At 44.6% G+C, this 27,964-nt stretch overlaps 1 protein-coding gene across 4 annotated transcripts; it reads right to left on the reverse strand.

The window, feature by feature from the left end:
• Window positions 1–642: 642 nt before the first annotated feature.
• On the reverse strand, window positions 643–27,955 carry LOC123990501 (protein max-like). Of its 4 annotated transcripts, none has more exons than XM_046291055.1 (6): window positions 27,729–27,955; window positions 27,366–27,392; window positions 11,075–11,182; window positions 9,997–10,068; window positions 2,608–2,746; window positions 643–2,063 (listed from the first exon to the last, which is right to left on the reverse strand). In XM_046291055.1, the coding sequence occupies exons 1-6, from the start codon at window positions 27,762–27,764 to the stop codon at window positions 1,873–1,875; spliced, it is 573 nt and encodes a 190-aa protein (XP_046147011.1). In that variant the 5' UTR covers window positions 27,765–27,955; the 3' UTR covers window positions 643–1,872. The 4 variants fall into 4 exon arrangements, with proteins under 4 accessions (XP_046147011.1, XP_046147010.1, XP_046147013.1 ...); XM_046291054.1 differs by having other exon boundaries at window positions 11,063–11,182; XM_046291057.1 differs by lacking the exon at window positions 9,997–10,068.
• Between the last annotated feature and the right edge of the window lie 9 nt (window positions 27,956–27,964).

The following is a 27,964-nucleotide window of genomic DNA, read 5'->3' on the forward strand; positions in this document are numbered from 1 at the left end:
TCTGTCAGCACTCAGTAAACAGTCCTCTAGGTGGATGGATGGTCTGTCAGCACTCAGTAAACACAGTCCTCTAGGTGGATGGATGGTCTGTCAGCACTCAGTAAACAGTCCTCTAGGTGGATGGATGTTCTGTCAGCACTCAGTAAACAGTCCTCTAGGTGGATGGATGGTCTGTCAGCACTCAGTAAACAGTCCTCTAGGTGGATGGATGGTCTGTCAGCACTCAGTAAACAGTCCTCTAGGTGGATGGATGTTCTGTCAGCACTCAGTAAACAGTCCTCTAGGTGGAGGGATGGTCTGTCAGCACTCAGTAAACACAGAAACACAGTCCTCAATTACCTGTTACCCCGGCACATCAACTCAGTGCTGGTGCCAAGTCACTACATATCTACCTCAATTACCTGTTACCCCGGCACATCAGCTCAGTCCTGATGCCAAGTTATCGTTGTTTTCCGTCCCCCCCCCTCCCCCTGCATTGTTGGGAAGGGCCCATAAGAATTTCACTGTTAGTCTACACCTGTTATTTACAATGCAGGTGACATCTAAACATTAAACATGTATAATGTATCATTTCTCTTCAGATTATGTTTGGCTACGTTGTCCACTTAACAGAAGAACCTGCAACAAAATACAGAATCACACTTTTTAAAGGATAAAATAGTTTTATTTATAGTCTCATAGTAAAGGTAGGCCTCAACTTGCAAGACAATTGTTGGCAGTATGTACAACATACTTGTAATTTCCATGGAATGGAATCAGACAAAGATTATTTAGTTTAACACTAATTATACCCTAAAATGGGGGAGGGAGGAAAGATAATTGAAAAGATAAACATACACACATTTCCTAGACACGCAAAACGCTTTCTTTTTTTTCACTTGGGGAGTCGCCGACATTAAGAGTTCACTGTGTAATTCACAACACCTTGACAGGGACGTCATTTTTTCCTCAAATTGAATAGAAAATGGGAACTACATTGACATTCATATCTATTTCATACATTTGAAGCACAACTACAAGTGACAAATTTGTGAGAATACAAAATGCATAACATTTTTTTGAGAACTTGAAAACATACAATCAATAACGTTTGTATTTCTTTAAAACATGGAGATTACCGACTCAGCCACCTAAACTCATTCACTAGTTCAAGCTAAAAGACAGAAGGAATCTAGTCCTTTTTTCCAAAACATCAATGAGTTTCTACAAAGGGGATTATATTAGTTTTAATTTCACCGTGTGTCAAAAAGGAAAACTAATTCTATGGGCCTGAGGTGGGTTTTTCTTTCAGTTTTACATCAATATTTAGCTTCGAATTATTTTTGTGGAAAAAAAGTTGGTTTTAAAAAATGGTTTAAAAAAAGGTAAGCTTCTCCGACAGACGACTCTTCTTGACGTGTGTAAATTCTAAAACAGACAAAGACACAACAAAACAAAAAAACACAAAAAAACTAAATATTTCAGCAGTGCTTGGAGGAGTACGCCTCTTCTCTCCGTAGCCTTCCACTGGGAGGAGAGAGTTTTGGATAGTTGACATTGCTGAGAGAGGAGAGGAAAGGGGAGAGAGAGCGAGAAAGGGAATTTTTTTTGCTTTTTTCCTTGCACGTTATGTTCTAAAAATCAATGTTCTTCCTCTCAGCTCCCTCCCTCCCTCCCCCTGTCCCTCTCCCCCTCTCCAGTGGATAGCGTGATGAAGAGACTTCAGGATAGACAGATCATGAGGGAAGGATTGGAGTCTTCACGATGCAGTGAGAGCACATCCAGAGAAAGAATGTAGTGGGAATTACAGGATAAGTACTGACTACTGGACCAGTACCCATGCCTGCAGTACCCCTCCACACCAGGCGTGGCACTGTCGGCTAGTCCAGAGTCCTAGCTGGCCTCCACGCGGAGCTTCTTCCTGGGGGCTGGGGGTTCCTCTGGCTCGGACTCGGAGCTGGAGTCAGAGCCTCCGTCGAAAGCGGACACAGCGCTGCCTTTAGGGTTGGTGTACAGGTTGCTGTCTGAAGAACTGTAGCTGGCCTGGAGCTGCGTCGAACCCTTCACCTTCTCCAGGGCACGCACTACAAGGGAAAAGAGAATGGGGAGAAGGAGAGGACAGAGAAAGGAAGGAAATAGACAAAGGGAGGGAAACGAAAGGATGGAGGAGAGGGAGCAAGGGAGAATAAAGAAAAGGGTTGAGAAGATGAAGAGGTAAATGTCAAAGGTCAATGTCCAAATTTGACCCCTAAGCAGACAAACACGCTACAGAAACAAGGTCCATAGGTACGGTAGGTTACTAATCCTACTACAGGAAGAGATGGTCCGTAGGTACGGTAGATTCTCCATCATACTACAGGTAGAGATGGCCCGTAGGTACGGTAGGTTCTCCATCATACTACAGGTAGAGATGGCCCGTAGGTACAGTAGGTTCTCCATCATACTACAGGTAGAGATAGCCCGTAGGTACGGTAGGTTCTCCATCATACTACAGGTAGAGATAGCCCGTAGGTACGGTAGGTTCTCCATCATACTACAGGTAGAGATGGCCCGTAGGTACAGTAGGTTCTCCATCATACTACAGGTAGAGATGGGCCGTAGGTACGGTAGGTTCTCCATCATACTCACCTTGCTGCTCCAGCAGTGCGTTCTGCCTCTTCAGGTCGTCGATGTCCTGCTGGTGGGTGTGGTTTTTCCTCCTCATGTACTGGATATAGTCCGTTGCTTTGTCTAGAATCTGAGCTCGGGACGCCTGTTTGATAGATTGCTGTTGGCAACAAAAGGGAAAACTCAAATATGACAAGGAAAGGTGTCAGTGTCCTTATTAAAATCACATTTGCTAGCGCAACAACCTCCCTTTACCGACCCCTCTAGCGCAACAACCTCCCTTCACCGACCCCTCTAGCGCAACAACCTCCCTTCACCGACCCCTCTAGCGCAGCTACCATAACAGCCTCCCTACACCGACCCGTCTAGCACAGCTATCATACACCGACCCCTCTAGCACAGCTATCATACACCGACCCCTCTAGCACAGCTATCATACACCGACCCCTCTAGCACAGCTATCATACACCGACCCCTCTAGCACAGCTATCATACACCGACCCCTCTAGCACAGCTATCATACACCGACCCCTCTAGCACAGCTATCATACACCGACCCCTCTAGCACAGCTATCATACACCGACCCCTCTAGCACAGCTATCATACACCGACCCCTCTAGCACAGCTATCATACACCGACCCCTCTAGCACAGCTACCATAACAACCTCCCTTCACCGACCCCTCTAGCATAACAACCTCCCTTCACCGACCCCTCTAGCACAGCTACCATAACAACCTCCCTACACCGACCCCTCTAGCATAACAACCTCCCTTCACCGACCCCTCTAGCACAGCTACCATAACAACCTCCCTACACCGACCCCTCTAGCACAGCTACCATAACAACCTCCCTACACCGACCCCTCTAGCACAGCTACCGTAATAACTCATTATACTGACTGACCCATCGACCCCTACTGTAATACTACTGCTGTAAATCTAGCTTAAAACAGACTGAAAAGTGTCCCCAGACAAGCCCTTGCTCTCACAACGGTGGTGCAGTGTTCTCTCTCTAACCAGGCCACGCTGCCGACCCCCCACTCCCCCGCACTCCCCCCCAGGCCACGCTGCCGACCTCCCCCCAGGCCACTATAATGCAGACTAACAACCAGACCCTATACAGTGAATTAAGTTTCTGGGATGATTTAAAATCAGTAAATCCTGAAAAAGGAGAGAACATGTCAAAATGTGACTAAAGCCCAGAATTATCCACATCCTTACACATAACGATCCTCAGACAGAACCCGAACCAAAACTATCACGAATGTGAACCTGCATAACGTTTCTATGCAGATCAAAAATGTCCATCATTTTACAGTTTCTCAAGAGTCGGTCACAGAAGAATGAATCAGAACGTTTCTATGAGGAGCCTGGCTTGGAGAGCAAGGACAGATCCACAATTCCTACAAAAGATCAAACTATAATCCCCTCATTTTTTTTTTTACATTGACAGCCTATCGGGAAACAGTGTTAACTGCCTTGTTCAGGGGTAGGATGACAGATTTTTACCTTGTCAGCTCGGGGATTCGATCCAGCAACTTTTCGGTAACTGGCCCAACACTAACCACTAGGCTACCTGATGCCCAAATAATCATGTCTACAAGATCACCAGATAACTCTACAAACATTGGTAGTATAGTATTATTCACCCTGATACTAAAGTCTGTTTCCTGAACCATTTAAGTCAATGGCTTCCCCAATAAAGGCAGACTCAGGGAGACCTACACAACTGGGAACCATTTCCTGTTCACAGACATCAACCAACATTGGTGGATAAATTAAGCTGTCTTACTTGGGGAAAACATTGTCACAGTTCCAGTCCTTGGGCTCTCCCAAAGGCACCGATGTGATCGTAGCTGGGTCTGGCCTGCTAAGATCATTGACTCTATATGAACCAGATCGTAGCTGGGTCTGGCCTGCTCAGATCATTGACTCTATATGAACCAGATCGTAGCTGGGTCTGGCCTGCTAAGATCATTGACTCTATATGAACCAGATCGTAGCTGGGTCTGGCCTGCTAAGATCATTGACTCTATATGAACCAGATCGTAGCTGGGTCTGGCCTGCTAAGATCATTGACTCTATATGAACCAGATCGTAGCTGGGTCGTGAACTGCTAAGATCATCGACTCTATATGAACCAGATCGTAGCTGGGTCGTGAACTAAGGCAGAATGTCGCTGCAGGGAATAGAGTCCATTTTACGGCTCCTGACTAATTGTGCCATTTTGTGCATTTCTTGTAACTGATCATAACTTTTTTTCTACGTTATTTTTCCATCATCGTTTGTGACCGAAAAGAGCTTCTGGACATCAGAGCAGCCATCACTAACCTCAATTTGGACCAGGACTTCTGCTTCAATGAGTTGGAGGTGAAAGAAATACTGGTTATCACTGATCAGGCTTAACTCCCCGACACTCAAGAGTTACGGCGCACTGCATCCCTAACGAGACGACGTCAGAGTGGATACATTTCTTCTACCTTCTGTTCTGGCGAAGTGCAATAACTGGAAAATAAACTGGATGATCTCCGTTCATGACTATCCTATCCACACTTCGCTAAAGCTGTCGCTTTCAAGGAGCGGGACACTAATCCGGACGTTTCTAAGAAATCCCACTATGCCCTCCGACAAACCAACAAACAGGCAAAGCATCAATACAGGACTAAAATTTAATCTTACTACACTGGCTCTGACAGAGCTTGCAACTGTCCTGGATTACAAAGGGAAACCCAGCTACGAGCTACCCAGTGAAGCGAGCCTGCCAGATGAGCGAAATACCTTCTATGCTCGCTTCGAGGCTGGCAACACTGAACCATGCATGAGAGCACCAGTTGTTCCTGACAACTGTGTGATCACGCTCGCCGTAGCCAATGTGAGTAAGACCTTTAAACAGATTAACATTCACAAAGCAGCTGGGTGGATTTCCAGGACGCATGTTCAGAACATGCGCAGATCATGCGCTGACCAGCTGGTGTCGTCGCTGACATTTTTAATCTCTCCCTGACCCAGTCTCTTAATACCTACTTGTTTCAAGGAGACCACCATAGTCCCTGTCCCCAAGAATGCCAAGGCAACCTGTCTAAATGACTATCGCCCCATAGCACTCACATCAGTAACCATGAAATTCTTTGAAAGCTCACATCAACACCATCATCCCAGGCACCCTGGACCCACTCCAACTTGAATACTGCCCCAACAGATCCACAGATGCAATCTTTATTTCAGTCCATATTGTCCTCATCCACCTAGACAAAATGAATACCTACGTGAGAATGCTATTCATTGACAACAGCTCAGCGTTCAACACCATAGTGCCATTCAAGCTCATCCCTAAGCTAAGGTCCCTGGGACTAAAAATATCCCTCTGCAACTTGATCCTGGACTTCCTGATGAGCCGCCTCCAGGTGGTGAGGGTAGGCAACAGCACAACCACCAGGCTGACGCTCAACACGGGGGCAATTCAGGGGTGCGTGCTTAGTCCCCTCCTGTACACCCGGTTCACCCACAACTAAGTGGCCATGCACGACTCAAACGCCATCATTAAGTTTGCAGGTGACAATCGTGGTAGGCCTGATCACCGACGACGAGAGCCTACAGGGAGGAGATCAGAGAACCGGCAGCTTGGTGCCAACCTCTTCAACGTCAACAAGACAAAGGAACAAATCATGAACTACAGGAAACTGAGCACGCCTCCATCCACATCGACGGGGCTGTAGTAGAGCAGGTTGGGAGCTTCAAGTTACTCGGTGTGCACATCACTAAGAACCTATCATGGACTCATCAGATACACCGCTGTTACGGTTTATCCTGTTGCCTAGTCACTTACACCCTTACTTATATGGACATAGACTACATGACCAAAAGTATGTGGACACCTGCTTTTCTCATTCCAAAATCACAGGCTATTATATGGAGTTGGTCCCCCCATTGCTGCTATAACAGCCTCCACTCTTCTGGGAAGGCTTTCCACGAGATGTTGGAACATTGCTGTGTGGACTTGCTTCCATTCAGCCACAAGAGCATTAGTGAGGTCCTACACTGATGTTGGGCCATTAGGCCTGGCTCGCAGTTGGCGTTCCAATTCATCACAAAGGTGTTCGATGGAGGAGAGGTCAGGGCTCTGTGCAGGCCAGTCAAATTCGTCCACACCGATCTCGACAAACCATTTCTGTATGGATCTCGCTTTCTGCACGGAGGCACTGTCATGCTGAAACAGTTAAGGGCCTTCCCCAAACATGGAAGCACAGAATCGTTTAAAATGTCATTGTGTGCTGTAGCGTTACGATTTCCCTTCACTGGAACTAAGGGGCCTAACCCAAACCATGAAAAACAGCCCCAGACCATTATTGCTCCTCCACCAAACTTTACAGTTGGGACTATGCATTATTGGGGTAGGTAGCGTTCTCCTGGCATCCGCCAAAAACAGATTCGTCCGTCGGACTGCCAGATGGTGAAGTGCGATTCATCACTCCAGTTCCACTGCTCCAGAGTCCCAATGGCGGCAAGCATTACACCATTCCAACCGACACTTGGCATTGCGCATGGTGATCTTAGGCTTGTGTGCGGCTGCTCGGCCATTTCCGAACAGTTTGTAACTCGGTAGTGAGTGTTGCAACCCGAGGAGACCATTTTTTCGACTCGCTACGCAATCCCACTCTGTGACCTTGGGTGACCTACCACTTCGGGGCTGAGCCGTTGTTGCTCCTAGAAGTTTCCACTTCATAATAACAGCACTTAGTTGACCGGGGCAGCTCTAGCAGGGCAGAAATTTGATAAACTGAAATAGATGAATCCACTACTTTGAAGGGTGTCCACATACTTTTGTATATATAGTGTTTCTACCTCATACCCATCGACTCGGTACGAATAACAAATAAATAATAAGACAAATAAAAATGATTAATTGTTTAATATATGAACCAAAAAAAAAAGGTGTTAGTGAAATGTCTTGCTTTTTCTTCAGTCTCTGCATCAACAAAAACATTTGTTCTTGTTAAAAAAAATAATCAAATAGTCCAGGCTGAAAGGATTGGCACTCAAAATATAAGCCCTTGAGGCACTACTTGCATCTGTAAACAGGAAGCGACCCAATTTTGTACGATCACGACAATGTAATTTGGCTGGGTCTACCTTGTACATTGACTAACTCGCCAACAGCCATCTGCAATAGCTAGCAATTCCATCACTTCTATTCGCCCTCCTGTCCGAAGCAATCTTGGTTACCAAGCGACCATAGTGTTATGTTACACCAGTGTTGGTGGTGGTGTGGGGGGGGGGGTTCTTGTTGGTTGGTTTGTTTGAAAAGAAAAACAGCCCTTCATGTCAGAGATGTCAAAACAGGAAAAAGCTAAAGGTTTGCACACAACTTCCTGACACTAGCCTGTGTCCCAGTGTTTCTGGTTAGAACACATGTCTGGGTTAGACGCTCTCTTCTCCTCCACTCTCCCTCCCTCTTCCATGTCATAACTACCCATCTAATGAATACATTGAAGTAGCTATATTATCCGTGGCATTACCTTTCAAATATGAAGTACAGCAACATTACGTCAAACATACATATCATATCAACACATTGCAATGCAATTACATACCCCTATCCCCTTCCCATATCATTCACTCAGAATGTCAATAACAGGACACACCCAGAGCCATGTACTTAGAGTGTAAAGCTTCTGCATTATGAAGCATTAACATGACACTACAACATTCTATAGCGGCCATGTTAGAACCCCATTAACATGACACTACAACATTCTATAGCGGCCATGTTAGAACCCCATTAACATGACACTACAACATTCTATAACAGCCATGTTAGAACTCCATTAACATGACACTACAACATTCTATAACAGCCATGTTAGAACTCCATTAACATGACACTACAACATTCTATAACAGCCATGTTAGAACTCCATTAACATGACACTACAACATTCTATAACAGCCATGTTAGAACCCCATTAACATGACACTACAACATTCTATAGCAGCCATGTTAGAACCCCATTAACATGACACTACAACATTCTATAACAGCCATGTTAGAACCCATTAACATGACACTACAACATTCTATAACAGCCATGTTAGAACCCCATTAACATGACACTACAACATTCTATAGCGGCCATGTTAGAACCCCATTAACATGACACTACAACATTCTATAGCAGCCATGTTAGAACCCCATTAACATGACACTACAACATTCTATAACAGCCATGTTAGAACCCCATTAACATGACACTACAACATTCTATAACAGCCATGTTAGAACTCCATTAACATGACACTACAACATTATATAGCAGCCATGTTAGAACCCCATTAACATGACACTACAACATTCTATAGCAGCCATGTTAGAACCCCATTAACATGACACTACAACATTCTATAGCAGCCATGTTAGAACCCCATTAACATGACACTACAACATTCTATAACAGCCATGTTAGAACCCCATTAACATGACACTACAACATTCTATAACAGCTACATTAGAACCCCATTAACATGACACTACAACATTCTATAACAGCCATGTTAGAACCCCATTAACATGACACTACAACATTCTATAACAGCTACATTAGAACCCCATTAACATGACACTACAACATTCTATAGCAGCCATGTTAGAACCCCATTAACATGACACTACAACATTCTATAGCAGCCATGTTAGAACCTCATTAACATGACACTACAACATTCTATAGCAGCCATGTTAGAACCCCATTAACATGACACTACAACATTCTATAACAGCCATGTTAGAACCCCATTAACATGACACTACAACATTCTATAGCAGCCATGTTAGAACCCCATTAACATGACACTACAACATTCTATAACAGCCATGTTAGAACCCCATTAACATGACACTACAACATTCTATAACAGCCATGTTAGAATCCATTAACATGACACTACAACATTCTTTAACAGCCATGTTAGAACCCCATCAACATGACACTACAACATTCTATAGCAGCCATGTTAGAACCTTATTAACATGACACTACAACATTCTATAACAGCCATGTTAGAACCCCATTAACATGACACTACAACATTCTATAACAGCTACATTAGAACCCCATTAACATGACACTACAACATTCTATAGCAGCCATGTTAGAACCCCATTAACATGACACTACAACATTCTATAGCAGCCATGTTAGAACCCCATTAACATGACACTACAACATTCTATAACAGCCATGTTAGAACACATTAACATGACACTACAACATTCTATAGCAGCCATGTTAGAACCCCATTAACATGACACTACAACATTCTATAACAGCCATGTTAGAACCCATTAACATGACACTACAACATTCTGTAACAGCCATGTAAGCTCCCCATCAACATTACATGGCAGTCTTACGTCAGACAGCGCGACGATTCCGCCTGCACTGGTCCCTGTTGAGGGACGAGCGTCGCGTAGGAGTGACGCCACCTGATGTAAGACAATGCATTACATGAGGAATAGAATGTCCAGAATTAAAATGATGATGCATTAACATGACACTACAACATTCTATAACCCCATTAACATGACACTACAACATTCTATAACAGCCATGTCAGAACCCCATTAACATGACACTACATCATTCTATAACAGCCATGTCAGAACCCCATTAACCTGACACTACAACATTCTATAGCAGCCATGTTAGAACTCCATTAACATGACACGACAACATTCTATAGCAGCCATGTTAGAACCCCATTAACATGACACTACAACATTCTATAGCAGCCATGTTAGAACCCCATTAACATGACACTACAACATTCTATAGCAGCCATGTTAGAACCCCATTAACATGACACTACAACATTCTATAACAGCCATGTTAGAACTCCATTAACATGACACTACAACATTCTATAGCAGCCATGTTAGAACCCCATTAACATGACACTACAACATTCTATAGCAGCCATGTTAGAACCCCATTAACCTGACACTACAACATTCTATAGCAGCCATGTTAGAACTCCATTAACATGACACTACAACATTCTATAACAGCCATGTCAGAACCCCATTAACATGACACTACAACATTCTATAACAGCCATGTCAGAACCCCATTAACATGACACTACAACATTCTATAACCCCATTAACCTGACACTACAACATTCTATAGCAGCCATGTCAGAACCCCATTAACATGACACTACAACATTCTATAACCCCATTAACCTGACACTACAACATTCTATAGCAGCCATGTCAGAACCCCATTAACACTGAGTGCGGAATACTTAAACAATGATACGTAACTGAACATCTAGAAATGTATTTAAAAATATATAGATATATTTATTTTTTAAATAAATAAAGTGTCCCAACTTGAAATACATGGCTCTGGATGCACACAGCAAAACACTCCCCTCCCTAAAAGGATCCCCCCTCCCTAAGAGATTTGGGTTTTTACCTCTCTACCAACCTTTTCCCCTTGCAAGGCGGGCACGGAATCTCGCAGGCTGTGAAAGCTGTCTTTGATGTGATCCCTACGTTTGCGCTCCAGTGCATTGTGGTGTGCTCGTTTGTCAGCCTGCAATGAGAGAGTCACAGGGGGGGGGGGGCTTTAGCAGGGGAGGGGGGAGGTCTCCAGCAAGGTTTGGACTGACAGGGGGACAGGAAAACACACACACCAAGCTTCTGCGACCAACTGTTCTACGTAATCCCCACCACCACCAGCTCAGCGTTCTGTGTTTGAGAGCGTGCACCAGGTTGAGGACCTGGCCTGTCCGGCCAGCCAAGACAGGACAGGTGTTACAGATACGTGTATCCCGTTTGTGTGTTTCTTTTCTCTCCTTCTCCCCTCACAGGTGAAAATCATCACTCCCCAATCAGTCAACAATCATCAATAAGAAGACACACCTCCTCCTGTTTCCTACCCAATCACCGTGCCTTTCCCTTGGTTTAAAAACCCCATCAGTTGTTTGCTCTAGAGCTCAATCTCTCTGTAAATGCCATGTCTGTAGGTCTCTGTGTTTCACTCTCTCTTTGTGTGTTAACCTCTCTTTTGTTTAAGCACCTCCATAGCACTTTGTCATCACCTGTGAGTATTGTTTTGGTTATGGTGTTTGTTTGCAGGTGGGAAAAGGGGACAAGTCACCCATGGGCATACACTACCCGTAGGTAGACTTTTAAATACACTAGTTAGAACTGGGCGTACCACCCACTGTATTTTTGGTTAGTTAGTTAGCTGTTGTTAAAGTAGGCTAGTCTAGCTTAGGTTTTTTTTTTGAATACTTAGTGTCTTTCCTTGGGTCCAGCTCAGCCCCTTTTCCTGCTCTCCCCATTACCGTGTGTTTATAAATAAACCTTGAGTTTGACGGTAGATTTCAGTTGTCGTAGTTATTTCGTTCTCACTTTTAATTTGTCACTATTATAATTTGCATGAGTTATGTTACGGGTCTCATTACCATCCCCCCCCTAGACTGTCGGGCCAAAAGGGATTCGTAACAACCGGCATGGTGAGTTGGCTAGGCAGCAAAGGAGCTGTTCATGGAGGAAACTGACTGACACCTAAGAGATCATCCTATAATTTTATATGGATCTAGAGGATGCATTTATAATTCTATTCTACGGTTTTCTTTATTTCTACAACAGGGTAGCCTAGTGGTTATAGCATTGGACTAGTAACCGAAAGGTTGCAAGTTCGAATCCCCGAGCTGACAAGGTACAAATCTGTCGTTCTGCCCCTGAACAGGCAGTTAACCCACTGTTCCTAGGCCGTCATTGAAAATAAGAATTTGTTCTTAACTGACTTGCCTAGTAAAAAAAAAAAAAAAAAAAAAAAAAACAAAACGACCCCCCCCTACAGTGATTAGACGACCCCCCCCACAGTGATTAGACGACCCCCCCCTACAGTGATTAGAACTGACCCCAGTGCAGCTACAACTGTGTGGAGTAAACATGCAGAACACTTTAGACCAGGGCGAGTGGTGGGTGTGGTGACCTAGATAAAGCCCAGGGGAGGGGAAAAAAAGACTAACCCTATTCAGATGAGGTGAGAGGATGAGGTGGGTAAATTGGTGACATTGTGTTTTAGTATTACAGTTCCTAATTTGCCTACACCTGACAACTAGGCCTAACTGACCAACTATTAGGAGTTCTGTTCTGGGTCAGGAATGTTTAGTAATACCTAGAGGCTTTGTATTTGCCTCTATCTTGAAGGATAGTATTTATTTATTCTTATTTAACTAGGCATTTGGATTGATTCATTTACAGATTTAGGTGCGTTCTTATACAGTGAAATGAGTCTTGAAGAATCTATTTTGTCGCTACGTATCGTTACGGCCTACAAGCATTTTGAGCTCTGCTACAGCGAGACTGTGGTTTGAGCTCAGGAACACTTGCTCTTTCCATGACCTAGACTGAGCATGTGAAAGCTAAGAACCCTTACTCATGTCACATTTTGAAATCAGTGTAGATGTAGGGGAGGAGACTGGTTAAAGAAGGATTTTTAAGCCTTGAGACATGGATTGTGTATGTGTGCCATACATAATCCATGATTGATCAGATTCCTAAAGATTGGAAAGCTGCCACAGTCATCCCCCTCTTCAAAAGGGGGAGACACCCTAGACCCAAACTGTTACAGACCTATATCCATCCTGCCCTGCCTTTCTAAAGTCTTCGAAAGCCAAGTTAACAAACAGATTAAACCGACCATTTCGAATCGCACCATACCTTCTCCACTATGCAATCTGGTTTCCGAGCTGGTCATGGGTGCACCTCAGCCACGCTCAAGGTACTAAATGATATCATAACCGCCATCGATAAGAGACAGTACTGTGCAGCCGTATTCATCGACCTGGCCAAGGCTTTCGGCTCTGTCAATCACCGCATTCTTATCAGCAGGCTCAACAGCCTTGGTTTCTCAAATGACTGCCTTACCTGGTTCACCAACTACTTCTCTGATAGAGTTCAGTATGTCAAATCGGAGGGCCTGTTGTCCAGACCTCTGGCAGTCTCTATGGGGGTGCCACAGGGTTCAATTCTCGGGCCGACCTTTTCTCTGTATATATCAACGATGTTGCTCTTGCTGCTGGTGATTCCTTGATCCACCTCTACGCAGACGACACCATTCTGTATACATCTGGCCCTTCTTTGGACACTTAACTAACTAGCCTCCAAACGAGCTTCAATGCCATACAACTCTCCTTCTGTGGCCTCCAGCTGCTCTTAAATACTAGTAAAAATTAAATGCATGCTCTTCAACAAATCGCTGCCTGCACTCGCATCACTACTCTGGACGGTTCTGACTTAGAATATGTGGACAACTATAAATACCTAGGTGTCTGGCTAGGACTGTAAACTCTTCCTTCCAGACTCACATTAAGCATCTCCAATCCAAATTTAAATCTAGAATTGTCTTCCTATTTCACAACAAAGCATCTTTCACTCATGCTACCAAACATACCCTCGTAGAAATGACCATCCTACCGATCCTCGACTTCGGCGAATATGCTCCCAAGACTCTACTCAGCAAACTGGATGCAGTCTATCACAGTGCCATCCGTTTTGTCCCCAAAACCCCATATACTACCCACCACTGCGACCTGTATGCTCTCGTTGGCTGGTCCACGCTACATATTTGTCACCAAACCCACTGGTTACAGGTCATCTATAAGTCTTTGCTAGGTAAAGCTCCGCCTTCTCAGCTCACTGGTCACCATAGCAGCACCCACCCATAGCACACGCTCCAGCAGGTATATCTCACTGGTCATCCCCAAAGCCAACACCTTCTTTGGCCACCTTTCCTTCCAGGTCTCTGCTGCCAATGACTGAAACTTACATCTCCCTCACTAACTTTAAGCGTCAGCTGTCAGAGCAGCTTACCGGTCGCTGCAGCTGTACACAGCGCATCTGTAAATAGCCCATCCAACTACCTACCTCATCCCCATATTTGTTTTTGTGCTCTTTTGCACACCAGTATTTCTACTTACACACATCACTCGTGCAAGCTTATTTATTGCCATACCTCCTTACTTCATTTGCACACTGTATACAGATTTTCTATTGTGTTATTGACTGTACGTTTGTTTATTCCATGTGTAACTCTTGTTTGTGTCGCACTGCTTTGCCTTATCTTGGCCAGGGTGCAGTGAGAACTTGTTCTCAACTGGCCTACCTGGTTAAATAAAACTTTTTTAAGAAGAGGCTGAAATGGGCAAGACAAAATATTTATGTGCCTTTGAACGGGGTATGGTAGTAGGTGCCAGGGTACCAGTCTGTGTCAAGAACTCCAACGCAGCTGGGTTTTTCACACTCAACAGTTTCCCGTGTGTATCAAGAATGGTCCACCACCTAAAGGACATCCAGCCAACTTGACAATTGTGGGAAGCAGTGGAGTCAACATGGGGCCAGCATCCCTGTGGAATAGTTGGCACCTTAAGAGTCCATGCCCCAACGAATTGAAGCTGTTCTGACTCAATATTAGGAGGTGATTTGAGTGTTTAGTATAATTTGTATCCTCATCATCTCAAGTCTTTCCTTTATTCTGACAGGTGTGTAATGTGTGTGTGTAGAGTGCGTTCGACACCTTGTACAGTCCACGCCCTGACAAAATTGAGGCTGTTCTGAGGGCAGGGGCGTATACTCTGTGTATAGTCTGTTGTTCTGAACACAAACCTACTAATTATCCCTGTGATTTGCAGTCCAGTGCCTACGCAAACAGTCTTCATCTCTCTATAGCCTAGACACAGAACAGACAGCCTGTGGGGATAATCTACCTAAACAACTAGTATTGTTGCACGCCTAGAGAGACCTACAACAACACAACGACACTCCTCCCGTCAGCCTCTCTCAGCCACTCCATACTGCTGCCAGGGACTCAGTTTAATCATCTACCTAAACACAGTCTGAATCCCAAAATGGCACACTGTTCCCTATGTAGTACACTACTTTTGACCAGGGACAATAGGGCTCTGGTCAAAAGTAGTGCACTATCTAGGGAATAGGGTTCCATTTGGGACGCAACCAGTCATTTCATGTCTCTTTACACCTGACCAAGCCAGGCGTGTTAAACCCCTCCCAGTCAGGCGTGTTAAACCCCTCCCAGTCAGGCGTGTTAAAAAGTCCTCAAGCCGTGTCTAGACTTGAGTTCATTAAGCTTTAGAATTCCACAATCATAGAGTTCTGATCGTGGAATTCCGAACACATTATGCAACTACATTTAGATGTGTCTACCGGGTCCACAGTGTGTCTGGATTCTCTTTTCCAGCGCTATATTGAAATGCCAGTATGCATTCTACAAAACTGGACAGGCAAAATATGATAAAACAACTGATGGCAGTAGCTAACTACTGTTGCGAACTAGCCAGCTAGCCAACAAGCTAGCTAGCCAACAAGCTAGCTAGCCAACAAGCTAGCAAGCCAACGCTAAAGGCACTACAAGCAGGTTAAAATAACTAGTCAAAAAAAAAATCTTTATAAATATTAGCTAGCATTTAAGGGAAACACATTCCTCACAAGCTAGGAAAGTATTTCCTCCAACATTATAATAAAGGGGCCTCTCGGTCCCAAAACATACATTTTATTGAAACTTGTGGGGGGTGGCTCATGTCGCCCACTCTATGCACTTTCGGTAGCCTGATTGCGTGCAGACTGAGGAGAAATGCGCACACAATGCATCCCCGACTACCTTCTGAGGTGGTCAGACAGATCTGAACACAATCAGACCACGAAGTGACTTTTGTGCGTCTAGACCAGTCTTTTCAAATGTCATCTTTGTATTCTTTACATTACATTTACATTCATTTGATAGCAGCTCTTATCCAGAGCCGCATGTGACATCCAGTGTCAAGTGCGTGAGAAGGAGACACTAGGTATTCCTTAAAGAGGTGGGGTTTCAGGTGTCTCAGGCCTGTCAAGTTTGTTCCACCCCCCGCCAGGCCTGTACTTCCTCAGTGGTAGGGAAGCAGGCCAGGTCTGATAGCCCCGCCAGGCCTCAGGCCTGTCAACCCCCCGCCAGGCCTGTCCCCCCGCCAGGCCTGTCAACCCCCCCCGCCAGGCCTGTCAAACCCCCCCCGCCAGGCCTGTCAAACCCCCCCCCGCCAGGCCTGTCAAACCCCCCCGCCAGGCCTGTCAAACCCCCCCCGCCAGGCCTGTCAAACCCCCCGCCAGGCCTGTCAACCCCCCGCCAGGCCTGTCAAACCCTCTCAGTCAGGCCTGTCAAACCCTCTCCGCATCTATCACAAATAACTTTATTAGAGCATCAAACTTGTTTTTTCCCTCTACATATAGTGGGCGCATTGATCGTTGCCTGTTCAAAGTTTAATGTGCATAAAATAAACCCTCTCCTTCCACTGTAAACCCTCACAGCGTTTTAGCCTTCAGTTCAGATCATAGATTTACAAAAATGGCCACCTGCCCATCTCACATGACTAGGGATAGGCCCAGAGTAGAGCAGCCAATCACCTGCAGCAGCACTAGCAGTAGTTTAACTCGTTTCAGGCCAGGCAACAGCAGGTCCCACAAAAGGTTCCTGACTGACTCATTTATAATCCTATGCATCATAACGAAACTAAAAGGTACTAGCCAAATGTCAGATGCAAATGGCACCATGAAAGGTTACTAGAAAGGGTGTTGGTTTGGATCCAACTTGCCTGGAGTCGACAGGGTTAGGACAGTGACTGAGTAACATTACCATAGAAAGCCCCATGAAAATCACCAACTCTCTCCATGACAAGTTATTAGAGGAATGCATAAAGAGTCTGGGACTAACCCAGACTAGGGTCCAGGATACAGCAGCTGTCCACTGCCCAATAGTTTGGCCTAAGGGTCTGGATCATGTAGTTTTTACGTGTGGCTTTCAATGGTTTTCCCACAGTAGACTACGACAGAGCAGGTAAATGTTGAACTGGAATGACAGAACGCACTGAGACGTTCCCGGTCCGTATGGCCCAGCGACTGACGAGATCCACTGGCACAGCACATGTTTACAGGCCCCGGGCCATCGTTAATATCAGGCCCCTGTAAATGCATTAGGGCCTATAGAGAGCAACTAAAGTAGCTCAGGCTCCAAAATGGCTGCCGTAATAGCTGAACCCTGTAAGATGACCCAGTGGTATCAGAAAACAGTAATGCACGCTAGGCATTAGTTAACATTTCAAATGTTATCTCGGACAATCTAATGACAACATTTTGCTTGATGTTGATGCATATCCATTGAGTTAGACATTTCCAAATAAAGAGAAGGAAATAGCATAGCATTTGGTTCATCAAATATCACCACATCTGGTCGCTTTTACCCCTACCTACATGTAGATACAACCTCAATCACCTGGTACCCCTGCACATTGAATCTGTACCGGTACTCCTTGTATATAGCCTCGCTATTGTGTTACATTTGCTATACAGAAACAAATGGGTAATAGTATTACTTATTAAACTCTGCATTGATGGGAAAGGGCGCGTAATAGGCCTGGGCGGTAATACCATATTTTATGACGTAGGGCAGGGGTGTCAAAGTCAAATGGACGGAGGGCCAAATAAAAAATTTAGCTACAAGCCGAGGGCCGGACTGTTCGAATGTTCATCGAAAAATATTTAAATGACGCATATAGTCTAGTGAACCTAATTGAACCTACTGAAAACCTAACAAATATATTCCAATATGATCAGATAAATAAAGCAATATTTTCTTATGGCTCTGTCAGTAATCTTTAATTTTCAACAGACACAAAAGACAAATTTCCTTTATATAAAAATCCCCATAACATGAACATTAAATGAAAGAAACCGGTATTCAAGGCACCATCAGTAGCCTATATTTTCTATTTTAGCAAAAGTGGGCTAAATTTACTTCAAAGAAAAAAACAATAATAGCAATTTTCTATCATCCACTCAACTGAAATATTTTTAAAATATAATTGGATTGAAATACAATAAAATAAAGTGCAAAAATCTATTAATCAAAAACAACACTTTGTTTAAGGAGAAGTAACATGCAGTGAAAACAAATATTAAACTTTAACTTTTAAATTTGAATTGAGTAAAAACTCTAAATATGTGATTGCACAGTAATGTTCACTTGTTTGAGGTTGAGGGTGATACTTGGTGGTGTCCCATCTTTTCCACAAGTTCATCAATGTTCGGGGTAAGGCTCTGAGCTGAGGAAATCCTCAGAATTGAGTGGAGGTGTTCAGCAGTAAGTCGACTTCTGTGTGATGTTTTGTTCAAGTTCATCAAAGAAAACAGTTGTTCACACAGGTATGTGCTGCCAAACATAGACAACGTTTGAGCAGCCTGGATGCGCAGCTGGGGCATTGTGTCAGGGAGGAAACGGGCGAACTCCGCAGCACCCACTGCCGCATATTTTGCCCTCAGTGCATCATTGCATTGGAGGTCAATCAACTCCATTTGGAGGTTTGGTGGTGAGCTTTCCACGTCAACAGCAAATGGGTTACCGAGCAGTTCCAACCTGCTTTTTTGTGCTTCAAAGTCAGCAAATCGGCGTCGAAAGTCAGCGGCAAGCATACCTATTTTATCAGCCAACTGTGCGCTCGGGAACGCACTGGTAGAGAGCTTCTCTTTCATGGTCTGGCAGCTGGGAAAGTGGCTCAAATTTTCTTTCCGCATCTGCGTCTCCCACAGAGTCAGTTTGGTTTTAAATGCCTTCACTGTACTGTACATATCAGAGATGACACGATCCCGACCCTGCAGCTGCAAGTTCATTGCATTCAGATGACTCGTAATGTCACACAGAAAAGCCATTTCACACAGAAACATTTCGTCTCGGAGTTGTGTTGTGTCTTTCCCTTTGCTGTCCAAGAACAGACAAATCTCCTCACGAAGCTCGAAACATCTTTGAAGCACCTTTCCCTGGCTTAGCCATCGCACCTCTGTGTGATAAGGCAAATCACCATGCTCCGTTTCTAACTCCGTCAGAAATGCCTTGAACTGGCGGTGATTCAAACCTTTGGCTCTGATAAAGTTAACTGTGCGCGTGATGATGCTCATTACATGCTCCATTTTCAAGGCTTTACCGCACAACGCTTCCTGGTGTATGATACAATGATAAGCTGTCAGCTCACCTGTCGCGTTTTCCTCTTGCATCTTTTCCCGTATCTTCGTCACCAGTCCGCTCCTGTGTCCACACATCGCAGGTGCTCCGTCGGTTGTCAAACCCACGAGTTTTTCCCAAGGCAGCTCCATCTCATTTACACATCTTGACACCTCTTCATACAAATCATGCCCCGTAGTTGTGCCATGCATAGGACGTAAAGCCAAAAACTCCTCTGTCACGCTTAGGCTGGAGTCCACTCCGCGGATGAAAATTGACAACTGGGCAATGTCAGAAATGTCGGTGCTCTCATCCACAGCCAAGGAATATGCAATGAAATATTTTCCCTTTTTCACAAGCTGCTCTTTTAGATTGATGGACAACTGGTCTACTCTCTCGGCAATGGTGTTTCTGCTCAGACTCACATTTAAAAAGAGTTGCCTTTTTTCTGGGCAAACTTCGTCACAAACTTTAATCATGCAGTTTTTGATGAAATCCCCCTCCGTAAATGGCCGGGCTGATTTAGCGATCTCTTCTGCCAAAATAAAACTGGCCTTGACAGCAGCCTGGCCTTGTGATTTGGCTTTTTTGAACAGAGCCTGTCGAGATTTGAGGCCTCGTTTTAATTCCTCTGCCTTTTGTAGCCTTTGTTCCATGTCCATATTCTTGTTTTTGTCCGCGTGTTTCGTTTCATAATGTCGTCTCAGATTATACTCTTTCAGTACCGCCACACTTTCTCCACACAGAAGACACACAGGTTTTCCAGCTACCTCCGTGAACAAATACTCCGACTCCCACCTTGTTTGAAACCCCCGGTTCTCAGTGTCCACCTTCCGTTTTGCCATTTTTGATGGGTATCTGAAAGTTAATTTTACTGTGATGCTGACAACTGCTGTGCCAATAAATATTGAAATGAAGCAGCCTACTGCTCGGTGCGTCACCGTTGCATTGTGGGAAATGTAGTATTGGTGCGTGTAAAAGATCTGCGGGCTGCCGGCTTGCTGCGGTCTGCGGGCCGGTTCTAATAATAAATCAAGATCATCCCAGGGGCCGTAAAAAACCTTCTCGCGGGCCGGATGTGGCCCGCGGGCCTTGACTCTGACATATGTGACGTAGGGGGTTTGATGCAGGGAACAGTTTGGGTTTTTACTTTAGCTTCTATACCGGTTTGTTAAATGTGATACACCAGGTGTAATGTCAATTTTTATAGTTTACATCGCTTACTTGAGTAAAGTCTCTCCGCTCTTTCCACACAGACCTAGCCACGCCCCCTGTCCCACAGACCTAGCCACGCCCCCTGTCCCACAGACCTAGCCACGCCCCCTGTCCCTCACAGACCTAGCCACGCCCCCTGTCCCTCACAGACCTAGCCACGCCCCCTGTCCCTCACAGACCTAGCCACGCCCCCTGTCCCTCACAGACCTAGCCACGCCCCCTGTCCCTCACAGACCTAGCCACGCCCCCCCGTCACTCAAGGAGCGCTTTTGATGTTCCTCGACCACGAGACACTTGCATTCAGCCTGCATGGTCAATGCAGCACATACCACAATGTTGATGACGACAATGTTTTCACTTTGCTTCTTAATATGGGGCGGCAGCGTAGCCTAGTGGTTAGAGCGTTGGACTAGTAACCGGAAGGTTGTGAGTTCAAACCCCCGAGCTGACAAGGTTCAAACCCCCGATCTGTCGTTCTGCCCCTGAACAGGCAGTTAACCCACTGTTCCCAGGCCGTCATTGAAAATAAGAATATGTTCTTAACTGACTTGCCTGGTTAAATAAAGGTAAATAAAAATAAAAATATATATATAAATCCACTTGTGTTCTATAATGACACTATTAGTTTGTGTTTCTTACAAACAGCTAGTTTGTATTTTCTTAGCAAGTTGCCCTAAATCTTGTTGAACGCTAATGCTAATAGCTAGCTAACTAATAAATGTACTGAGTAAAAGCAAACGTAGCAAGCTAATACAGCCTGATAATACCAGTGATGGTATAGACCTAAATCAACATGTCGTTTGTGCAACAGTATCTTCTAAATCAGAGGAATAAGCAAAGCAAGAATGTGTTAGCTACATGAAGTAGCTAAGAGAAAACACTCAATGTTGCCAAAGCTTAGTGTCCCCTAGGAAACACTTTAGTTTCTACCCTGTCACAATAAGTCCTCCCTGGCATTTTAACTCGTCGTCATCTCCAACTATGTATTCAAAATGCCCACTATTATATTCTAACTATAGAATTAGAATAGTCATATTTCCATGATTCCAACAGTTTGGCTCTAATTCGCAAGTCAAATCTCAATTGCAACATTTGGTTAAAAATAAGTCCTAGATGATTTGCCCATATCGTGCAGCCCTACGTGGCAGTGTGGAACTTCTCTCTGAGCAGTGGTGTAAAGTACTTAAGTAAAAATACTTCCAAGTACTACTTAAGTAGTTTTTTGGGGGTATCTGTACTTTACGACTTATTTTTGACAACTTTTACTTCACTATATTCCTAAAGATACTGTATTTTTTTACTCCATGCATTTTCCCTGACACCTAAAAGTACTCGTTACATTTTTAATGATTAGCAGGACAGAAATGGTCCAATTCACCCACTTGTCAAGAGAACATTTGTTTTGGTTGAATTTAACAGTATAAAACAAGACAGAATGGAGAAAGACTAAATGAAATCATTGAGAATGTATGTGTTTCCACCCCTGGGATCACTACTCATAAAGCACCCTGGGATCACTACTCATAAAGCACCCTGGGATCACTCCTCACTACTCATAAAGCACCCTGGGATCACTTCTCACTACTCATAAAGCACCCTGGGATCACTCCTCTTTACTCATAAAGCACCCTGGGATCACTCCTCACTACTCATAAAGCACCCTGGGATCACTCCTCACTACTCATAAAGCACCCTGGGATCACTCCTCACTACTCATAAAGCACCCTGGGATCACTCCTCCCTACTCATAAAGCACCCTGGGATCACTACTCCCTACTTACTCATAAAGCACCCTGGGATCACTCCTCACTACTCATAAAGCACCCTGGGATCATTCCTCATAAAGCACCCTGGGATCACTCCTCCCTACTCATAAAGCAACCTGGGATCACTCCTCCCTACTCATAAAGCACCCTGGGATCACTCCTCCCTACTCATAAAGCAACCTGGGATCACTCCTCCCTACTCATAAAGCAACCTGGGATCACTCCTCCCTACTCATAAAGCAACCTGGGATCACTCCTCCCTACTCATAAAGCAACCTGGGATCACTCCTCCCTACTCATAAAGCAACCTGGGATCACTCCTCCCTACTCATAAAGCAACCTGGGATCACTCCTCATAAAGCACCCTGGGATCACTCCTCCCTACTCATAAAGTAACCTGGGATCACTCCTCCCTACTCATAAAGTAACCTGGGATCACTCCTCCCTACTCATAAAGTAACCTGGGATCACTCCTCCCTACTCATAAAGTAACCTGGGATCACTCCTCCCTACTCATAAAGTAACCTGGGATCACTCCTCCCTACTCATAAAGCAACCTGGGATCACTCCTCCCTACTCATAAAGCAACCTGGGAGCACTCCTCCCTACTCATAAAGCACCCTGGGATCACTCCTCCCTACTCATAAAGCACCCTGGGATCACTCCTCCCTACTCATAAAGCAACCTGGGATCACTCCTCCCTACTCATAAAGCAACTTGGGATCACTCCTCCCTACTCATAAAGCACCCTGGGATCACTCCTCCCTACTCATAAAGCACCCTGGGATCACTCCTCCCTACTCATAAAGCACCCTGGGATCACTCCTCCCTACTCATAAAGCACCCTGGGATCACTCCTCCCTACTCATAAAGCAACCTGGGTTCACTCCCCCCTACTCATAAAGCAACCTGGGATCACTCCTCCCTACTCATAAAGCAACCTGGGATCACTCCTCCCTACTCATAAAGCAACCTGGGATCACTCCTCCCTACTCATAAAGCAACCTGGGATCACTCCTCCCTACTCATAAAGCACCCTGGGATCACTCCTCATAAAGCACCCTGGGATCACTCCTCCCTACTCATAAAGTAACCTGGGATCACTCCTCCCTACTCATAAAGTAACCTGGGATCACTCCTCCCTACTCATAAAGCACCCTGGGATCACTCCTCCCTACTCATAAAGCAACTTGGGAGCACTCCTCCCTACTCATAAAGCACCCTGGGATCACTCCTCCCTACTCATAAAGCACCCTGGGATCACTCCTCCCTACTCATAAAGCAACCTGGGATCACTCCTCCCTACTCATAAAGCAACTTGGGATCACTCCTCCCTACTCATAAAGCAACTTGGGATCACTCCTCCCTACTCATAAAGCACCCTGGGATCACTCCTCCCTACTCATAAAGCACCCTGGGATCACTCCTCCCTACTCATAAAGCACCCTGGGATCACTCCTCCCTACTCATAAAGCAACCTGGGATCACTCCTCCCTACTCATAAAGCAACCTGGGATCACTCCTCCCTACTCATAAAGCAACCTGGGATCACTCCTCCCTACTCATAAAGCAACCTGGGATCACTCCTCCCTACTCATAAAGCACCCTGGGATCACTCCTCATAAAGCACCCTGGGATCACTCCTCATAAAGCACCCTGGGATCACTCCTCCCTACTCATAAAGTAACCTGGGATCACTCCTCCCTACTCATAAAGTAACCTGGGATCACTCCTCCCTACTCATAAAGCACCCTGGGATCACTCCTCCCTACTCATAAAGCACCCTGGGATCACTCCTCCCTACTCATAAAGCACCCTGGGATCACTCCTCCCTACTCATAAAGCACCCTGGGATCACTCCTCCCCTAAAGCACCCTACTCCTCCCATAAAGCAACCTGGGATCACTCCTCCCTACTCATAAAGCAACCTGGGATCACTCCTCCCTACTCATAAAGCAACCTGGGATCACTCCTCCCTACTCATAAAGCAACCTGGGATCACTCCTCCCTACTCATAAAGCAACCTGGGATCACTCCTCCCTACTCATAAAGCAACCTGGGATCACTCCTCCCTACTCATAAAGCAACCTGGGATCACTCCTCATAAAGCACCCTGGGATCACTCCTCCCTACTCATAAAGTAACCTGGGATCACTCCTCCCTACTCATAAAGTAACCTGGGATCACTCCTCCCTACTCATAAAGCAACCTGGGATCACTCCTCCCTACTCATAAAGCAACCTGGGATCACTCCTCCCTACTCATAAAGCAACTTGGGATCACTCCTCCCTACTCATAAAGCACCCTGGGATCACTCCTCCCTACTCATAAAGCACCCTGGGATCACTCCTCCCTACTCATAAAGCACCCTGGGATCACTCCTCATAAAGCACCCTGGGATCACTCCTCATAAAGCACCCTGGGATCACTCCTCATAAAGCACCCTGGGATCACTCCTCATAAAGCACCCTGGGATCACTCCTCATAAAGCACCCTGGGATCACTCCTCATAAAGCACCCTGGGATCACTCCTCATAAAGCACCCTGGGATCACTCCTCATAAAGCACCCTGGGATCACTCCTCATAAAGCACCCTGGGATCACTCACTACTCATTTACATCACATTTACATTTAAGTCATTTAGCAGACGCTCTTATCCAGAGCGACTTACAAATATATTTAAATTAAATACCGTGATAATATTTTGGCCAAGTAAGCATTTCACGGTAAAGTCTACGCCTGTTGTAATTCAGCGTACGTGATGCTTCTCAATGGCTCGGTTTCAGATGATGCTAGTTAGCTTAGCTAGACCTATCACTTCCATTCTATTCTTACCTCAGAACATAAACATTACAGTGCCTTCAGAAAATATTCACACCCCTTGACTTTTTCCACATCTTCTAGTGTTACAGCCAGAAATTAAAATGGATTACATTTAGATTTTTTTTTGGGCCACTGGCCTACACACAATCCCCTATAATTTCAGTGGAATTGTTTAAAAACACTTTTACAAATTTAAAGCTGAAATGTCTTGAGTCAATAAGTATTCAAACCGTTTGTAATGGCCTAGATAAATTCAGTGACATAAGTTGCATGGACTTCCTGTTTCAACAAGGCACTAAAGTAATACTGCAAAAAAATGTGGCAAAGCAATTAACTTTTTTGTTCTGAATGCAAAGTGTTATGTTTGCATTTACGTTTATATATATATATAATAGGGTGCTATTGGGGACCCAGAAGAGCAGACTACATTAGTATAGTAGAGTAACTGCCTCCCGAGCTAACCCAGTGACACCCTGCATTGTAGCTTCAAAACTATGTTGTCTGTCTTGTGCTGCTCTCAACATCACTCAGGACAGACTCATGGTGCCAATACACTCTCTCTCTCCAATACACCACCCCCCCCCCCCCTTATACTACTATGCCCTGTTATGACATCCAGTCTGTCCCACTTCCTAAAGATCTTCCTCAGCGACTAGGTGGGCCCCAATGGAGGAGGGGGGTTGGGGTGTTAACAGAGCAATTGTTTTATGGTTGCTTGAAAGTGATGTGCTAAACTCATCAGACCAATTGTTCTGATAGTCCAAATCTTCAAACAGTCCTACATTTAAGGATAAGCTACATAATTGATTTGAATATCACATAGTAATTTGAAAATATTTGGAAATAAACCTAGCCAAATATGACAAAAGCCCTGCCTAAACTAGAAGTGTATCTATTATTTTTGGCATGACATTCTGCAGCTAAATGTTAATCAAGTCCATCAGAATCAGTTTGATATAGACTGACTCGCTGACCAGGGAAAAAAACATTACGTACTGTTATGCAAAAGTATGTCGTGCAGCGAGCCTGTGTTTATTTCGCCGGTATGCGACGCGGCTACGTCATGCCTTTAGCCTGCCAGCAGCCCGGTCAGTGGCCTGTCGAGTAACGATGGCACTAATCACTAGCTCGCTGAAACAGACAGGAAAACATCTCCCTTCCCGACGAGACGACGGTGTCATTTACTGAAACAGTTACTGAGCTGAAGCCGTAGCTAGTGTAATGAATTTCCATTTGAAAAGTATCGAATTTTATATTGAAAATTACAATAGTCACGTCATGATTAAAACACATGACCTAGAAGTGCATTTAGAAAAGACGCTTCTGGTCGAGAACGGTATTCTCCTAGGTTTTACTTTTACCCCGACTGTGGCTCGAGCTGCTACGTTTTGCAGGAGGCTTTATTCTAAATATATAATAGATTTCGTGTGTCTCTAAATTCCTACGACCGCGTATGGGATGGGGGGGATACCCTTGAATGTATGGATAAGATGAACTGTGCAAATGCAACCCTTGATGGATATATTGCATACATTATGTAAAAGGGTAAATCATAGTTGTGACACGACAGTGCCAGCGCCTATAGAAACCCCCAGCGTTCAGCCAACTCCGTGTATTCGGTCTGCTAGTTACATCCTCCTTGTGTGCCGTGTCCTATTATTGAAGAGTGTGGTTAACTTTGCATGCTAGTAAACAACTACTAAGCTTGATATCATTTTCGCTCACTAACTGCAGGAAACCCCTTCTGTTCAGCCACCCGCACCCATCCCTTGCCAAGTTTGTGTAAGGCAAAAATAAATATATATCATATACATTAGTTACTAGGACGAACATTATTTTTTAGCCAGATTATCATGGCCTTAATTACAATACATTTGATAGAATTGGGGACATATTTAACACTGCATTTACCCACCACATTGTGATATCTCGATGAGTCTTCCTGTAAAAAAAAGAAACAGAACAGAAAAGTACGATTGTAGACACAATTCCACGTAGCTTGAGCCAGCCAACTTAGTCAGCAGTACACTGTAACCCAATTATTGCTGCAAACCCAATGCAAAGAATATATATATATTTATAACGCTAGCAAGTGAACATAATACATTTCTGAGCCAGAGCTACTAGCTGACCTATCTAGCTATTGTAGTTAACCTTTTAAAGGCTGTTGATCTACTTGTGGATAACGTTAGTTCAACAGGCGTTTTAATTGATTACTACCCAGCAAAACTAACTACATACAGTAGCTAGTAAAGTAGCGAAATAAACATTTACTCACGTCGCTATCGACTTCGATGTCATCGTTATCACTCATTTTTAGGTGAAACGGTGGATTTTAAATTTAAAAAAAGGGTAGCCTAGTTCACAACATGAAACAAACGCCTAACGATAAAGCAAATGCACAAACAGACTGAATAACGTTACTCTCCCTGCAGTCAATAACGAAAGAAACGAGCTTCAACGAACTATATTTATACGTGACTTGTCTACACCAACAGCAACCGGTCCACGACA

The sequence above is a fragment of the Oncorhynchus gorbuscha genome, linkage group LG12 (genome assembly GCF_021184085.1).
Source record: "Oncorhynchus gorbuscha isolate QuinsamMale2020 ecotype Even-year linkage group LG12, OgorEven_v1.0, whole genome shotgun sequence".
Taxonomy (NCBI): Eukaryota; Metazoa; Chordata; class Actinopteri; order Salmoniformes; family Salmonidae; genus Oncorhynchus; species Oncorhynchus gorbuscha.

Coding starts and splice junctions, on each gene's coding strand:
- LOC123990501 (XM_046291054.1), bottom strand. CDS start 27,764: ATGAGTGATAACGATGACATCGAAGTCGATAGCGAC. Junction 27,393..27,728: donor ACATCGAAGTCGATAGCGAC/GTGAGTAAATGT, acceptor TTTTTTTTACAG/GAAGACTCATCGAGATATCA. Junction 2,064..2,607: donor CGCACTGCTGGAGCAGCAAG/GTGAGTATGATG, acceptor TTTCCCTTGTAG/TGCGTGCCCTGGAGAAGGTG.